At 39.0% G+C, this 18889-nt stretch overlaps 1 protein-coding gene across 1 annotated transcript in view; it reads right to left on the bottom strand.

The window, feature by feature from the left end:
* The window catches only part of ITPR3 (inositol 1,4,5-trisphosphate receptor type 3), a 141492-nt gene that overhangs the window by 34608 nt on the left and 87995 nt on the right, over positions 1–18889 (bottom strand). The window contains 18 exon segments of the mRNA XM_032217856.1: positions 1507–1676; positions 3036–3126; positions 3520–3628; positions 4103–4251; positions 5564–5730; positions 5733–5747; positions 6364–6391; positions 6393–6485; positions 7196–7260; positions 7263–7310; positions 8295–8300; positions 8706–8766; positions 8768–8832; positions 9569–9824; positions 11531–11731; positions 15376–15498; positions 15747–15872; positions 18525–18593. Of these exon segments, the coding sequence (XP_032073747.1) occupies positions 1507–1676; positions 3036–3126; positions 3520–3628; positions 4103–4251; positions 5564–5730; positions 5733–5747; positions 6364–6391; positions 6393–6485; positions 7196–7260; positions 7263–7310; positions 8295–8300; positions 8706–8766; positions 8768–8832; positions 9569–9824; positions 11531–11731; positions 15376–15498; positions 15747–15872; positions 18525–18593 (1842 nt within the window).

The following is an 18889-nucleotide window of genomic DNA, read 5'->3' as shown; positions in this document are numbered from 1 at the left end:
CAAGGTAAAGGTAAAGGTTCCCCTCGCTAGTCAGTGGTGGGTTCCGGATTCAGTTCCAACCGGTCATCCACATGCATGCGCACACGCACGTGGTGCCTGCATGCATTGTACTTGCCTGCGACACTTCCACAAGCCTCCGCAACGCTCCAGCTGCTCGGCGGAGCATCACACAGGCGCCATACACACCGTGCGCATGCATGGAAGCGCCAAAAGCTTAAAGCACAGATAAGGAGCGAGGGTGGGCGGGTGGACCCTCCAGAGCACCGTACCGGAACAGTATCCGGAGCTCCGGGCTGGCTCCTGTATGCCCATACCAGGGTGTACCGCCTGCAAACCACCACTGGTGCTAATTGTTCCCGACTCTAGTGGGTAGTGCTCATCTCTGTTTCAAAGCCGAAGAGTCAGTGCTGTCCGAAGATGTCTCCATGGTCATGTGGCTGACATGACTAAATCCCAAAGGCACACAGAACACTGTTACCTTCCCACCAATGTGGTTCCTATTTTTCTACTTGCATTTTTATGTGCTTTCGAACTGTTAGGTTGGCAGAAGCTGGGACAAGTAACTGGAGCTCACTCCATTACGCGGCACTAGGGATTCAAACTGCCGACCTTTCTGATCGACAGGCTGAGTGTCTTAGCTACTGAGCCACAGCGTCCCTTAACGTCAAGGCTTTGGTCAATTGAGGTTTTTAGGTAATTATTTTAGTAAGCTAGAAAACATACAAACTGGGTTGCCAACTGTGGTATGTGCCGCATTCCCTAGTAATGATAAGAATAGTACCAGTTTGGGCACATTTTGCCAGTATGCCACAAACACAATGATAGCATGTTTCACCCAAGCAAGTCCACTCTATTCTGGGTAAAGCCTCTGCATTTGTAAGACAACGTCCTATTGCTGGCATGTTACCAACCAGGAAGTACATACAGTACACTAATTCATATTCAAGGTGCAGATATGCAGGTCACACTTCATATTATGATGAATTGTCTCTTTGAATAGCAATAGAAAATGTATTCCTCCTGGTAGTACAATCATGTTGAATTAATATTTGGCTGTCTAGTCCTCACTGTAAAATTTAGCAGATAAATAATAGTATGTCTCATCACCATACTTCCTCAGAAAATGCTGGTTTCAAATCTTAGAGGTATAGCAATTCATTATGGAATAGGAAAAGTACTTTATTATCCTTTAAATACATGCATATGTTTATAATAGAACATATAATAGAACACATAATATAATCATCTGGACATACTTTTTTTTCCAAAATAAAGGAGGCTGAAATAGAAAATGTTGAATTTGTCCTAGCAAGCCCTAAAGAAGCCAGCAGAGGGAGCACATGTTATTTGAGAAAATGAATTATGCAGTTAACATTTCTGACAGATGCAATAAAAACATTTGATTAAATGTTGGATGTGATGCTGTATCCCACACTAAGGGAAAGGCATTAGAAGTTATTCTGAATTTGCAATGCACCAGAACCATCATGGAAAGAAATGTAATACCTGTATCTCTGTGTTGCCACCATCAAGCAGTCGAATAGCCAAGCGAATGCTCTCCTGAAAAATCTTCTCATTTTTGGTGTTCATGATAAGGTCAGACACCAGCTTGGTAGCACCTTCTCTGTCCAGTCGGCACTGAACAGCAGCAATGACTGACCAGTCCTGGTCTTGTCCTGTATGCAAACAAACGTTTAAGAGAAAGGAGGCCAAGTTTAAAATATATAGCCAAATTGTAAGGGGAGAAAAGTTGACATACTGGGTAATGTATCTCCTTTGGATATGCAAATGTTATGCTTCATTAACTCTTTGTCTCAGGCAGCATATATAACCATTCAAGAAATAAAGTGCAAAACCACTAATACAATTATTAGATGTTACATCCCATCTTCATTTATACACATCAATGTAGTACACTTAATATTTACACTTTTTATTTTCTCCACAATAACAACCTGGAAAGGTAAATTGGACTGACAGTGTCTGAGCCAAAATCACCCAGTTATCTTCTGGGCCTAAGGGAGCACTAGAATACATCATCTCCCAGTTTCTGGGACTAAGGAGCACTAGAACACATTGTCTCCTGGTTTCTGGGCCTAAGGAAACACTAGAACACATCGCCTCCCAGTTTCTGGGCCTAAGGTAGCACTAGAACACAATCTCCCAATTTCTAGTCCAACACTTAAACTAAACTGGCTCCTCAAGTAAACTGTGTTAGGAGTACATTATTAGCCACCTAAGTAGTAGCCTGAAAACAATTTGCATTCATAAAGATTATTTGCAATAATCATCACATCGCTTTTGGTCTGTCCTCTGTGTGATCAAAAATAGCTCCCAGAGTAAACTTGCAATGGTGGAAATCCTTATACAGCCTTTCATATCTCAGTATTACAACATATGTTTTGCACACAAAAGACCCCAAATATAATATTTAACATTAAATGTAAACATGAGGTAGAAGGATCAATAATCAGAATAAACAGAATGCAATATATCAGTGATTAAGGTGTGATTAGAATCAGGGATATTTATTACTTTATTAAATTATATACCCATCTCACTCTTGACTAACTCTGGATATCTATATTTATGTCTATCCTCAGTTATGGAATCTTACTGAGTGACTTTAGACTAATCACTATCACTCAGTTCAAGTTAACATACAAGGTTTTTCTAGAGAGAACATATGTGGGAGAAAATGCTATGTACACCAGCTTGACCTCCCAAAGAAAAGATAGGATATAAATCTAGTTAATAAACATAAATTTACTTAAAAAAACAAACAAACTTGGAAACATTATTCAGTATCAGCTGCATACAGTTTCTTTTGCCAATCGGCAAAGTAAAACTCAAGACTGTATTTGTTGGAAACATGCAGAAGAGGCCTTTATCCTGCAGTAGGTAGACCATGGGTAAAATGATGAAGATGATGACAGTTAAGTAGCAAAAAAACAGTAGTTGAAGATATGTGCATAAGGAAAGAAATCAAAGAAGAAATGGGAGAAGATACAATTTAATACTAATTCATTACTTACCAATACCAGAAGAGTCAACAATTTCCCCTTTGGAGCCAGTTTTTTTGGTCTGCAAGTAATTAGCCAGAAGCATTTTCCTCAATGTATTGCCCTAGCATTAAAAAAGAAACTTGGTCAATGTTTTTTGCTGAATGTTTTTTTCTAAAGAATTTGATACTTGGAGATAAAAGCATGAAGGACAAAGCTAATCAAGTGCATAGTACTTCAGTTTCTGGAGGCCTTACATCCAGGAAAACTACTGTCTTCATCTTAAAAGTTTCATCATTCGCTGGATGACCAGTGTGAAAAGAGAGCATTAACACAGCCATGAATCAAATGTATATCCTGCAAAGTTTTGTATAGACTTATTTATCGTAAAGAGCTTTCATTAAAAGAAGGCTCAAGCATAACTACTTACCCAGAAAACACAATAAAGAGATGACAAAAACATATTTGGCAAATAGACTTTATACCCACGTAAAAATAAGCATTCTTAACTACTCACCCTGTCTCCATATTTGTTCTTTTTCACCAACATTTGCTGCAGTGTCCTCAATACTTTGATGCAAAGCTTCTCTTCAGTTGCCATCAGATCTTTAGTGTGTTGGACTAACCTAGATGATGGGTGGTGGGGGAATGAATTCACACCATAATCCTTCTACACAGAAATACAGTATTCACGCCATCACAGATAAAAACTAGCTGTGTTAAGAAATAGTCTGGATTCTTAACTTAAATGGGCACGTTAATATAATTGTCTCAACTCTGCCAAATTCTATAATCTATTCACTCCTCTTATCAGTATATTCCCTCTGCTTTTTCTCTGTTCTTCTGACTCCTAATTTTCAGGAGATAATTCCAGATTGCCATAAATGATGGCATGACATCTGCTCAAAACTGAAATGGTTATTTGATATAATCTAACTTGGTTGCTGTAACTGGATCAGTAGGAGCATACAGCTGAAAGCTCCAATTCAATAAATCAACAAATAGGCCCTAGTCTCATAAAAAATTTATGAGCAATAATGACACAAGTTGGGAATGTTCCTCAAAGTCTACATTTTTCTAAAGCAAGAGAGCCTACTTACTTAGAGAGAAAGCCACCACTTTCACAACGTTGATAGGCCTCAGTCCCTTCCATGAAAAGTAGTTCTGGACAGTGCAGGACATCCACCAGGACTGAGAGTTCAGCTTCAACCAGAGGTTGCAAGCGCTCCTCTAGGGCATTGATAATGTCCTGTAATGGCATAGCATTTTCAGTGTAGAGCTATTATTTATTTGTTAATTCAAACTAGTGTATTGTGATCCTGAGATTACCTGTAAGCAATGTAAAGCTCTTAGAAGTGTCTCTCTCCAAATAAGTAGAAGCAAAACAGATACACAAGTAAGCCAGAGTATGCTAAATTTTATTTATTTGTTTAAAATATTGATATAACTACTCAACTCAACCAAGGTATTCTGAAAGGCTAAAACCATGGTTCTCAACCTTTTTTCACCACGGGACCCCCCCTCTTAAATATCTTTTTGTGGCCACGTACTATAGCATGGACCATCAAGACTTAACTTCAAGATTTAAATTATAACATTTTTTCAAGCCTTTGCGGAGCCCCTGTGATGATATTGTAGCCGCCGAGGAGTCTGTAGACCACAGGTTGAGAACCACTAGCTTAAAAATAAGCAGAAACAAAACCTAACACTAAAATACAAACTACAATATATGTACACCAACAACCACAAACAATATAATAATAAATGTCAACCCAAGCAATTGGAATACTATCAATCAATCAGACCTATCAGCACATTGCAACCCAATTCCTGGGGAATAACACAAATTATCCAAAGTTCTGGAATATAGAAGTATAGAATTGAGTTACTCCAGAGGATCTGTTGTGCCCTGTCAACCACTGGCCCCTCCAGTAGCTCAATTCAGATGAGGAGGAGATGTGGAAGTCTGGATCTGGGCATCCTGAGTGCTCCAAGGGGGAAGAGGGGATGGAGCTGTCAGAGAGAGAGAGAGGCAGAGGCAGAGCCAATCGTCTGTCAGCCCTCAGATGGAGAATCAACAGCTCTCAGGAGGTGATGGAGGTGGCTGATGAGGAAGAACAGATGGACCCAGTGCCTCATGCGCGGCTGCACAGAAGGCAAAGGAGAGGAGAGCAGTGGAAATCTGTGGGCCGATCCTTGGGACAGAAGAGCCACCACTGTTAGCGAAGCCCCACCCTAGCTCTGGGGATAAAAGGCAAGGGGTGGAAATGAATAGATGTGGCAGACAACTATTCATTTCCTTGCCGGATAGATTTGTTAGCCTGCTTTGAGAGAGAAACATATTTTTTTTTTGCCGGGGCTGCTGGCATTCCTAATAAAATAATCATTTATTTAAATACAGAGGGTGTCAAGATTCCGATGGATGCCCTAATTAAATTAGACAGACAGAGGGCTTGTCGTGTTTGGAGAGTCAGAACAGGATCATTTAAATTCTTGTTTTGAGAATGCCTGATTAAGAGAGAAGCATATAGTGGTCCCTCAAAACCAGTATGACTTTGTACCTGCAACTTCTCAATGATGTTCTTGTAGTCCCACTGATTGGTTGTAGCTGAAACCCGAGGGAAAGTACGGGATGCTGTCTTATAGTTGGAAGCATTCCTTTGGGCATTGCTAATAGAACTGCTGTTTAGCAGGGAGTTGACATGGGCATCCAGATCCATGGGTAAGGAATGGACCGGCTTTTCGCTAAAAGAACAAAACATTATATTGAGGAAAATGTTTTAAGTATAGCACTGATGACAAGGATGATACTGGGTTCAGGAAATTGGCCATCACACGCAATCTTGGTCATTGTACCAAATTATATAAAATAAAGATCACACCCCCCAAATAAAGGTCACATTGTACTGTACACAGTGTTAATTGCATGCTCAGAGAATTCTCACAATTTTTAATCTGCTATATAATGCAGAAAATTTTTCCTCACTTGTAATTGTATTATTCAAGGATGGACAAAACATTTGTGCTGCTTTCCTTATATTTATATATTTATTTATGTATTTATTTATTACAATTTTATATGCCACCCATTGAAGCAACTTTTGATGGCTACAGTGCGTGTTAATGTGTTTTTACAATGGCAGCCATATATAACTCCCACTCTCCATTTTATATAGCTGAAATGAAAAGAAGGTGGGGACTTGATGTTGATGATGATGATTCATTGATTATTATTATTATGTATTCTGTAATCAAATCTATGCCTTCTGAAGCAGCTTCTGCTGGTGGATCTCAGAAAGATCCCGCAGGCCTGAAATCTGCCCTCCTTCTTTCCAAGCAATGAATAGGTGTTGCTACTTACCAACCATAGCCAACGTGCGAATACAAGTTTTCCACTGAACTTTTTTGCTGCTGCTGCAGCCAAGGACATTCCAAAAGTCTCAGGGTAGATTGGAGGAGCTGCACCACAATAGTCTGGTGTGTCTGAAAGAGAGAGGAAACATTTAAGGGTTTCTGCTGAAATCCTGCTTTTATTTCCATTGCAGCTCCACCCAGGGGAGACAAGACCCACAACATTTTTTAAAATGCAAATGAGGTATGGGACATGACTCAGGTCTGAAATAATATTTAGGCAATTAATACTTTGTCCCATTCTGGGACAGTTAACTGATGGCAATTAATTTGTCCCAGGTCCAAGATATTCTTCTCTAGTGAAGACGACACTAATGACATTCATAGGGAAGCAAAACCTGAATGGGAAAAAATGGCACAGGGAAAAGATTAACACTTTTTATATTGATCTAATTAGCTATTGTTATTAAAAACCACTAAGCTGAGATATCCAGTCATGGATTCACCCTCTCACTCATCCTGTTGCATCATCTAATAACAACAGTGACAACTGTAAATTAGCACTTTAAACAGAATCCAGGATCAACTCAATTACAAATTGCCATTCTAAAACTAAGTTCAAAAGATTTAAAAAGTCTATATATTAATGAATGTGAAGATTATTCTGTTTCTCGGGATCTTTTTTCATCACAAAAGAAACATGTAGCAATTTAGTATTGTCGACAGATGTCATATTTCAGAGTTATCAGGAGTGGACACATTCTATTATGTTTCAAACAATTATTCTTACTTACAAAAGGAAATGGAAAATAGATTCAACCATTGTAAGGTTTCAATTGTACCTGTAGGGAAGTGCTATTCTCAGAGAAGGGGGAACTGAAGAATGCATTGATTGTGTCCAGCACACAGTCAGCACATATTTCTCCAAGGCAGAATCTGACAAGCGCTTTTCACGTTCTTGCATACCTGAAGTAGAAATAAATCAAAATTTGAACATTAAGTATCTTCTCATTATCAACTAAACAAAATCCTTACAGCACCTTTATCCCATCATTAGTTCCATGCTGCAGGGGAGCTGCTGTGTGATGGATTGCCTTTCATGCATCCTAATCATTTGTTGGCAGAGATGAGCATTTGTAGTTTACAATATTACAAAACCTAACCACGGATTAGTTCATTCAGAGAGCTAAACAGGTTCCACAGTGCAATGAGTACAGGAGACAAAAGAAGCTTTTGTCTGCTGTATGGCATCAATCTTCTCTGAAGGCAAACCTTGGCAGAGAGTTCCCAGGGCTGTGCCTTCTGCCAAGCAGGAACAAATGTGGGTAACCTGTGATCCCATAGGACAATGAATAAAACTTATCTTGTTCAAAGAATGGCAATTCTAACCTCTGGCACACTGAACATATGAAAGCTGAGTTCTTGAACTCAGCATTCCGTTATCCAACAGCGGAGAGCCAGATATCCAGAGGACATCAAAGCAAGGCATGATGATGGCAACTGTATAGGTAGGCTTCAAATTTTAATATTCAAAGGTTTGCTGCATTAGAATAGCTAGTTGTCATGGCCAACCTCTTTGTAAAAGAGTACACATAACCAGAGAGCATTGCTTTGTTTCCCTGTAGGAGCAAAGCCATGGTCATTAGTCTATGGTGGGAGTAAAATCAGGACTCTGATAGCACTTTTTTGGATTATTATCTTTTTAAAGGGCTAAACTTTCATGAACAACAGCGACTTCATCATCTCAGGGTACCCTAATGAAAAGAATAACAAAAATAGTTTGGGTCCAATGAATTGTAATTATAGGGCTTTGAGGGGGGACAATTTTATATAATATATGAATAGCCCTTCTGGATCAGACAATTACCTACTTAAGAGTAGCCAACTAGATACTTCTGGGATACTCACAGGAAGAGATGAGACAAGTTTTTTGCCCAACACTGTTCCCTACAACTGGTATGCACTCCTAAAACTGGAGCTGCTGCCTCCCTTTTTTTCTGCTTTTGGTTATGGTTAGTTAATAATGAATCATAATCATAATGTTTATGATTATAATTAATGATAATTAGTCCTAATGAATCATTAATCATCTTTAAGGAATCACTAAGGACTCACTAATGGAAGTGACTGAATCTATTTTTTATTGATGGTAACCAAGCACTTTTAGCATTGAGACTAATCAGTTTGCTATGTAGGAAGCTCTTTTCACTAATTTATTAAACTCGTCCAAATTTCCCAGTCTGATATCCTTTGCATATGTTTTGATGGCACCAATTTGGACAAGTTGGAGGTATCAATTTATGTACCTCTTCACATATTGGGGCCAAAGGATTTTCTCATAAATTTCAAGACTTACCCTAGCCATGTCAAGGGTGAAGTTCTCAAACAGTGTCCAGATGTGGTTGCTGGTATTAGATTTCCTTCATCTCCACCTCTGTGTCTACATAGCAATGATTGACAAAATGACATATTGCAATTTCTCACCCTGAAAGACCATAGTAAAGAGACATGGATTTAAACAACTGGGCATGTTGCAAGACATAGAACCAAGCTCCTATGCATTCATCACTCTTTGGGGGAGGGGGGAGAGATAGAGTTTTATTCTTATTAGCACATTTATGCTCGTGAGAAACATTATCTACATCTGTAAAAATCAAACAGGACCTTGGCCAAGTACAGTTGTAAAACAATCATCAATCTGCCAGCCGCTTTTGTCTGAAATATGACAGGGTATCAAGGAAGTAAATCCATTTTATTATTGTAAAGAGCCCCATACCGATGATATGGCTGAAAAATAATACCATAATCTTCATGATTCATATACCTCTGGTGGCTTCTCTGGTAAGGAAGATAACTGGGCAACTTAATTGCGAGACAATTTACTCCTACAACACCCTTAAATTATTCAAAGAGATAGAATTATGTGAGTTGATAGAGAGATCTATTAGTCTTTCATTCTTATAATTACTGGCTATAAAGTCACCCAGTGGTAATTGGACAAGACTTTTCTAAACCTGGCCAGTCTTTACAGGTCATTGTTTTCTTACTTTGGCAAATGTATCTGTTTTGCACAAGCATAGGTGACATATATCTAAGAAAACACATTTTTGTCATATAGAGCCTGGCCTCATTACATGAGGATAGAAACCCAAAATCATATGGTAACTACAAAGCTCTTTGTCTGCCATAAATGACATCTACTGTGCATCTTTTCATTACCTCGGTAATGCAGTCTTCGTGAGTGACTACTCGCACCACATCCTCCAAAGGAAGCAGAGATGTGCATTTGATCTCTGTATATACATTTTTGCCTTCAGCACAAGCAGCCAGCAAATCCACCAGAGAGATATGGTACATGAGGGGACTGTTCTCCTCTATCCCATCCCGAGCTGCTGTCATCATCTCCAACATGTTGGCGAGGGATGTCTTATCATTATAGAACACCACAACATCGTCTCCAGCATTGGTAATCTATAGGAAAGAGACAAGGCATCTAAGTAAAAGAACAAGACTCTGCTTAAATATCTACTTTGTAGCTCTTTTCAGCCTACTTCTCATGTGCTATAACCTGCTCATCGGGTTGAGCTCAATCTCTAGTGATTATATCCCTGTTCTGTCTTGGCAAAAATTCACCATTATATCTTTTTAGACCATTCTTTCCATTTTTCAATCTAATGCATAGCCCTGAATAGGGGCTTCAAATCCTAGCCAGGTACAACCATGCTTAACTTTTTCAGGATCAATCAAAGTCAGCTACACCCTACCACTTTTTCTATAATACCATAGTAGAGTTTACTCATAATACATACAGAGCAAATCTACTAACAGGAGATATCTTCCTATATTGAATCTTTTTTCCCCTTGTCCCTTATTTTTAAGACAGTATGGTCTGAAGCTCCTGGGATTGAGATAATCATAGCAGCATGTGATCCTTGCTTCTTTGGCTCCAGGTACAGTACATCTGTATCCTTCTAGAATATTATTGTCTCCTAAATTTCATTGTATGGGGGAAGTATACAAATACTGTCAGATAAATAAAACTCTATGTCCTGGCATTAGCTGTCCTGGGACAAAATATGAGAGAATTGTTATGCAGCAGCTACACTTCCAATTTACAGATTTTAAAAATCCTAATACAAATTTATATTTCACCTGGCAGGGGGAAGAGAACTACACCAAGGAGAACCTGTCTTTTCAAAATTAGTGACTTTAAAATGCTTGCTGGTAAAACTCTGGGAATTAAAGTCTACAGATGTTAAGTCTGAAAAACAGTGAATCAGAATGGTTCTTATACATTACTATACTGCTTAACAGAAGTATCCCCATCCTGGTTCTACAACTTTTCCACCACAATCTCCATCATCCCTGACCATTGACTATTCAAGCTGAGATCAAATGAGCCTTCTGGTAAAAATATATGAAAAAGATGGTCGCAAAACAGCAAGCAAGAATAGAAGGGATGGGAAATGGGTATGAATATTTGAACATCTGGAGGTGGCATCTGTTGCACTGAGTAATAACATCCTCATACACTCAGCATTAAAGCTCTGTTTGTTTTATGTAATTTGGCAACTATTTTATGTATGGGAATAAATGTACAGAGTAAGTATATGGATTACAAAATTGAAAAAGAAATGGTTACATTAAATAAATACTACACTGTCAAGCTGCTAAATTACTTAACATGTCCCTATAGATTTTATATATTAATAGCCATTTAACAAATCAACTCCCAGTTTGGAAGACTGTAACCTTAGGTTCACTAGGGTTCAACCCTTTATTATTAAAACTTGACACCTGATTATAAGATCAGACAGGCTCTGCCTTGTATATATTATTTTTCCAAGGCTCATTTTTATTATCTGTAAAAATCTGCAGTATCTTAAGGTACCATACTATCTTAATACTTCGTATTTCTTGTTTCGGGAAGGCTGAGCAAAAGGTTTGTGAGGAACAAATATTTCCTGAAGTTCTTGATGCAGGAATGGGGATATTCCAAATCAGAGCCTCACCCTGCAATTTCTCAGTGCCTCTTACCAGATTACCTTTAACATTACCTGGTTTCCCCCTGCTAGTCTACAATGGCTACCCCTTATTTATGTGTAAACATTTCCTAGTCTGTTTCTATGTATTTTATCCTCTTTTGTACCCTCTTTCCAAGAGATCTGGAATCTCACCTCAGTCATGATCATGTCCTGGCATTTTTTAATGTACTTTCCCTCGGCCTTGATGATAGTGTGCAGAAAGTCAAGATACTGAACATGGCGCCCATGTGTAGCCAGACAATGGATGAAATGTTGTAGCACCCCTTCGCTGATCTCAGAGCACAGCTGGTAATTGTTTATAAAGATGTGCTGCATTGTCTCTGCCTCCATAAGCTGACAAGAAAAAATTGTCATCACTCATACGTATCGAAACCTGATGTGTAATGTGTAGATTAGACACATTAAGTAAAACATTTGGAAGAGCTTCCATAGACACTCCAGAATTTGCTAACAAACTGTAGTTTTTAACATGAGAGAAAGTACAAATCATTCAATACCTGGGAAGGAATAATATGATGAAAATTAAATAAAGTTAATTTTTACTAACATTCAATTCAAATAATCAATATTTTTTCTTAAATTCCAACCATCCCTCTCAATACATTATTTAAAAGCTGACTGGAGCCTTTGGCTCAAAAGGGATAATGCACTACCATGTTTCCCTGAAAATAAGTCAGGGTCTTACTGTATTTTTCAGAATATAAGACGCACCGGAGTATAAGATGCACAAAGGTTTTGAAGAGGGAAATTTTTTAAAAAGGTAGGGAGAGAGAGAGAGAGAGAGAGAGAGAGAGAGAGAGAGAAATACAGTAGGTAGGTAGGGAAAGAGAGACAGTACGTAGGTACGTAGTTACGTAGGTACGTAGGTAGGTACTAGACAGACAGACAGAGGGCTAGAGAGAGAGAAATACAGTAGATAGGTAGGGAGAGGGAGAGAGTAGATAGATAGGTAGATAGCTAGAGGGAGAGAAAAATACAGTAGGTAGAGAGGGAGAGAGAGAGAAGGTAGGTAGGTAGGTAGGTAGGTAGGTAGGTAGGTAGGTAGGTAGAGGGACAGAGAGAGAAATGTGATAGGTAGGTAGGGAGAGAGAGTATGTAGGTAGATAGAGGGGGGAGAGAGAGAAATACAGTAGGGTGGGAGAGGGTAGGTAGGTAGAGGGACAGAGAGGGAGAGAATACAGTAGATGTAGATAGGGAGGTAAGAGAGAGAGGAAATACAGTAGGGAGGAGGAGGGAGTAGTAGGTAGGTAGGTGAGAGAAATACAGTAGGGAGGGAGAGAGAGAGGGAGAGAGAAGAGGAGAGAGAGAGATAGAGAGGGAGGGAGAGAGGAGAAGGTAGGTAGGTAGATAGAGGGATAGAGCGAGAGAGAAATACAGTAGGTAGGTAGGGAGAGAGAGAGAGAGAGAGAGAGAAGGCCGGTAGGTAGGTAGAGGAAAAGAGAGAGAGAAATACAGTAGGGAGGGAAGGAGGAAGAGAGAGAGAAATACAGTAGGTAGGGAGGGAGAGTAGGTAGGTAGGTAGGTAGGTAAGAGGGAGAGAGAGAGAGAAATACAGTAGGAAGGGAGGGAGAGAGAGAGAGTAGGTAGGTGGTAGGTAGATAGAGGGAGACAGAAATACAGTAGGTAGGTAGGGAGAGAGAGAGTAGGTAGGTAGGTAGATGTTTTCAGGTGTATTTATCCATGTGCTAGAGAAGGAAATAGCTGACAATCTGCAGCACCTAAGTGTTTGTTTTTGCTGGCACAGCACTTGATCAATGTAATTCTCATCAATCACTCTAACTAAAGAGCTTTCCAAAAGGGGGGGAAGAGTTTTGCACTCTGCAAACCTCCCCAAAACGGCCCGTTTTTCGCAAAAATTGGCCCATTTTTTTCAAATAAAAGGCATGAATAGCCTTGGGGAGGCTTGCAGAGTGCAAAAGCCTGTGGGGGGGGGGCAAAAAAGAGCAAACAAACGGCCCATTTTTCATGAAAACTGGCCTGATTTTTGGCAAAAAAAATGCATGCATAGCCTTATGGAGGATTATAGAGTGCTGCTGGGGGCTGGGGGGGGCAAAAAGGCCCATTTTCTGCTCATTTCTGCCTTCCCCAGCTCCAAGGAGCTCTCTGAAAGCCTCCATAAGGCTATGCACGGCCATTTTGGTAAAGGGACGGGGCTTCAGGAGGCAAAAAAATGATGTAATTGATGTATAAGATGCAACCAGATTTTCAGCTCCTTTTTTGAGGAAAAAGGGTGCGTCTTATACTCCGAAAAATACGGTATTTTCTTTTGACCCCCAAAATAAGCACTTGGCCTTAATTTTGGGGAGGTCTTATTATTTTTGAGGTGTAGGAGGCGGTGAGCGTGGTCACCTCGTGGCTGCTGCTGTGTTGCAATATTTTTGGGGAGGTCTTAACATTAATCTTAATCATCTTTTTCATTATTCATCTGTTTATTTAGTATAAACTCTCAGGAAAAACCCATTTTCCCCATCCCTTCTGATTACCACGGTCAGGTGCAACTTCAAAATGTTGTGAGAATAAAATAGAAGGTGGAAAGTAAAGCACCCACCTCAGATGTCTTCTGAGATCATTCCTCTGAGTAGAATTGTCTTTGTTTGTGTGGAGGAATGACCACAGAGACAGGGGAAACAGCTGCAGCCAGAGAAATGGTCACACAAGCAGCAGCTTAGCCACAAAAGAAAGGTCACAATAGTAAACATCTCAGAAGAGACCTTGCCTAATTTCCTGGGTTGTAAAAGTGAAAAAGGAGAAAAGCACTTCCAGGCTTGCAAGATTCTTCTAATGTAAAAGGTAAAAGTAAAGATAAAGATTTCCCCTGTCTAGTCAATTCCAACTTTAAGGTATGATGCTCATCTCTGTTTCTTAGCCAAGGGAGCCAGCATTATCCGAAGACACTTCTGCCATCATGTGGCCAGCATGACCATATGCCGAGGCACAAGGAATATTGTCTCCCAATGTAATCTTACACTAAATAAAATAAGTACATCTAGTCATGCTTCCTATCTGGGCTACCACATTAGTCTGGAAGCTTATTAAATTGATATGCCGATTGAAGGGCTTGTGTTGTATTTTTATGTTTCTCACCTCAAAATAGCAAGATATTATACTATCTCTTTTCAACAGACAAGGTCAAAGGGTTCACCCAAGGAGGAATCCAAGCATTTAAAGGGGGGGAGGGATGCAATTTATATTTCATAAATAACTGTATTCTTTGCAATGGCTCAGTTTTTAAAAAAACAAAAAATCCATATTAGTTTGGCTTTAGGGGTAATATATGATATTGTGCCACCTGAGCTGGACCTATAGGTCCACCTGCATCATCTTCATTCTCTGCAACCCTTTGAAATGTTTTTGCTACCACCTGAGGTTGTAATAGCAACATCAGTATTTTTAGGGCATGTTAATATCCTACTTACGATTCTGAGAAAAGAAACCTTCCTCAGAAAACGCTATTGTAATAGAGCTCCTTATGGGCAGCATCTGCAGAGAGCAACTAATTTAAATTTTAAACATTGTTTGCCACCAAGGCAAAATTTCTCTGACACAATTTTATTCAGAGAGCCTTGCTGAGCAATGGAAAGCTTTACAGTTTGGAAAGCAAAATCTTAGGAGTGCTGCCAACTGCTTTTCTGTAAGCTAGTGGGCTGTAGTGACAGCTGCAGTAGCTAGAGCGACTCTGAAAAAGACATGGATGTAGGAATTATGATTGGACCTCTAAGCAGCAGATGGGAAGCAAAGTCTATTGCCCTTCTCAACCTGCTATGTGAATCACATGATTCATTATGACTAAACTGCAAGCCCAGCCCTACTTGGCCTTAAAAATCATTTGAAGCAATGAAGCTATTATATTTATTGTCAAGACTATGCAAATTAATCTGAGCAGAAAATTGGAGAACTAGCAGAATTTAATTTTTCCAACACTTTGTTGTTGTTGTTTTGAACATTTCCACCTTCTTTTTTTTCCCCTTCATTCTTACCCCAGTAGTAAGGAACAAGTTGAGATGTTTATGCAGAAGTGTTTGGTTTTCTTGGTTGCCCGCACAAAACTTCTGTAGGAATTGGTGGGTTAATTTTAAAATCTCCAACATCTTGGTATCACTCTGTATAGGTTCAAAACAAAAGAAAGTCAGCTGCCAAGAAAAAATGCACAAATTCCTTCTTTGGAAGCTTTCGACAAAATGGAAAAAAGGAAAAAATTAGATATATAATTACTGTTTTTAAGGAAGATTGGACTAGACAATTCCCCGAATAATGGCTTTAAAAAAAATCTATTATCCAATAAGAACCTAAGACCCCCCACCTTCTGCTATTCCAACCAAGTGTCCATCTTCCACCTACTTCTTCCTACCTTCTCATAAGGGATTTGCAACAGATCCAGCATCACTTTGTGGGCATCCATATTTTTCAGCAAACGCTGCTGTTTTTTTCGCATCTGCTCACCAACACCACACATTTTATTTAGTCGCTCCAGAATCTAGATATAATAAAGGAAACATCTAATGAAAGAGGGGATAAGACAAAAAATATTCCACACTTCTGTTGAGGAGGGAAAGTAGACATCCCTGAAGGAGCGAGGACAGTATTGCAGCAGAGATTGGCAGCCACACAGTGAGTCAAGAGATTTCAATCAAGCTCATTCTCATAAAATGTAATCTATTTATATGGATACAAAGCCTTGTTTCTTAACCACTTTTGGAAACTGCTTCTTAATTGCCTTTCAACTAGTAAGAACCTTTGGAAGGATATGTTTTATAATACCAGTGAGTCCCTCAATCCTTAGGGAAAAAAGTTTTAAATACAAGTTTAAGGATGTTATGTATTGGGGGGGGGGTGTACACACATACATACACACACATATACATATACTATACTAGGGATCGGCAACCTTAAACACTCAAAGAGCCACAAAGGTCCTAACCAGAAGCCCCCCGTTCAATTCTGGAGCCAACTGGAAGTCCGGTTCCCCCACCATAGAGTCTCTTCCTAGGATGGTGTTCTTTTTCATCTACCTGTCCTAACCGAAAGCCCTATCAGTTGTGGAGCCAACCAGAAAACCCACCCCTTCCCATAGTCTCTCCTCCTAGTGCGGTATGCTTTTCTCTCCCTAACTGGAAGCTCCTCAAAATTGTGGTGCCAACCAGCAACAGAGCCACAGCAGAGGGATGGAAGAGCCACATGCAGCTCCAGAACTGCAGGTTGCTGACCCCTATACTATACATATATATAACATCTTTATGTATAATTTTATATAGACAAACTAAAGGTCAAGATGGATTTGAATTAAGATTGTGAAATTAATTATAAGAACTCTTTCTGTGGGACAATTTCTTTTGTACTCTTAAAAAAACATGATAGGATGAAACAGATTACTAGAAGTGGAATGGCACTTTTATTCTTCCGTCTAATTCTTTTATTATTATTGTTCTTCTGCTTGTGCTTATGCAGCCAAGGATACTATTAAGTATCAGGAGATGTGAAACAATGCAAAAATATTCATAACCAAAAACAAAGTAACTGGAAGAAAAGTAGCCCCAGAATGGAATCCTAAAATAACTCTATAATATCTCCACAGCATGAAATGCTGTGGATGGAGGTAGATAGAAAGGAGTGAAAGGAAGAAACAAGGAGGATGAGACAGTTTTATAAAGGTACCCTAAAAACTATCTAATTGGTTATTTATTTATTTATTTATTTATTTGGTGGTTCATAATGAAATGCACTGATAGATGTCTTCTGAGATGGAAGAGATAAATGTCAGGAATCATCAATGGCCAAATCCAAGATTTTAATATAACTAGATTCAGCCACAAGTATCTCCAAGGAGAACAGCAAAGGATTTATATTCCTTCAAACATGATTCTTATTTGGGGTAAAACAGTAAAATAACCCTTAAAATGTGTCCTACTGAAGCAAAAGCAGATTTTCCATATTGTATGTTGAAGAGTCAGTGGCTTGGAACAGTAGCTTATGACCAACTGGTACCATGTGGTCCTGGTTTGGCAGGTCAAGCTCTGGACAATTTGTAGCTGGCCAGCAGTATTAGACACATTTTGCAACACAGCCTGGAGCTGACAACCCACCATATTATTTATTACTACTATTCCAATCTTGCAGATTAGTGATGGAACAGTACATGACAATCTTGTTGGGTAATTTATTTTTGTCTTCCAACTGCATGTAGGAGGGCTAAGGTGAGAAAGTAGCTTCAGCAGCTTTGTAATACAAAATGTTTCAAAATGAGATTTTTATCATGCAATTGTTCTGCTTCAGTTCACAGAATTTTATAGCACTCCAAATGATGTTTTCCATTTGTAATTCATCTGTGTTTTCTCACTACTGCTTCCATCTTTTTTCGTTCATCCAATCCAAAAATCAAGTAAGAAAAAATTGGTGGAATAGACAATATAGCTGCATGATGTCTTTTGACTGGGAGTGCTTTGAGCTGTCTGTTTGGAAATGCCTACTTAATCAAGTTTTGAGTAGCACGAAATACCTCACATTCTGTTAATTTACATGCAAACCAATTGTGTTCTCAATGTTCAAATTCCAACAACTGTAAATGAAAGAAGTTAGAGTAGGAATTCCTTTAATGGATGCTGAAGTTCTTCTCCAAGGACTAAGAATAGGAGAAGCCCTGAGAATTTATAAAGAATCTTGTCTCACAGATAGCCCTCGCCTCTGGTACCTCAGCTTCATATATTACACTTGGACTAGATTAATCCTGATTTGATTTGATTTTCAGTATAAATTCAATGTTATTGAATTTTCTTCCTGCGAAGAAAGCTCAGAGTTTCTTCATGTACTTCACTGGTTGAACAATAGTAGTGTTTTGTTGTTATTTTGTCTTTCTGAGTTATGCACAATGCTCTGGGATCTCCTGTGATTAACAAGTTACTTATACATCTTATAACTACATTCAAAAATAAAGATTTTAGTCTCTCAGCCCAAGGCACAGGCAACACATATGTATCCTGGGACCATATAATATTGTATTACAAATCTCTCCTGTTCTGTAGTGTGTTGCATTTGCTTTTGTTAACAAATCCTCATCATCCCCATGTGCTTGAGTCAGCAATATTTTCCTACATTTTGTCTAGTGATGAGAGTATCAGTTATAACTGCTTACCCCTTTTACGAGCTGATAGTTCTCACTGCTTTTTTCTCCAGGGGTCCCGGGTTCCTCATCTGTAGTACGCTGGGAGGATGAAAGGAAGATAAAAAGTATTTAGGTGGCTATATATAGAGTTAAAGGAGGGGAGATCCACCATGATTCATTTTCCATGAGTTGTCCGGTTACTGTTCAATCACCACAAACTAGGCCAACTTTAAAAACAAATCTCCTCTGCTACAAACTGAATTTAAGTTGATTGAATTGGTCTGCATAGTTTATCAAAGCTGTATTATTATGGTATTTAATAATGATGATAATTTCCCCCATTGGGTTTCTTCTCACTATTACTGATAAGTTTAAGATAATATTCTGTGATCTCT

The sequence above is a fragment of the Thamnophis elegans genome, chromosome 5 (genome assembly GCF_009769535.1).
Source record: "Thamnophis elegans isolate rThaEle1 chromosome 5, rThaEle1.pri, whole genome shotgun sequence".
Taxonomy (NCBI): domain Eukaryota; kingdom Metazoa; phylum Chordata; class Lepidosauria; order Squamata; family Colubridae; genus Thamnophis; species Thamnophis elegans.
Note: the sequence above shows the minus strand (reverse complement) of the source record. Positions and strands in the feature narration are given on the sequence as shown.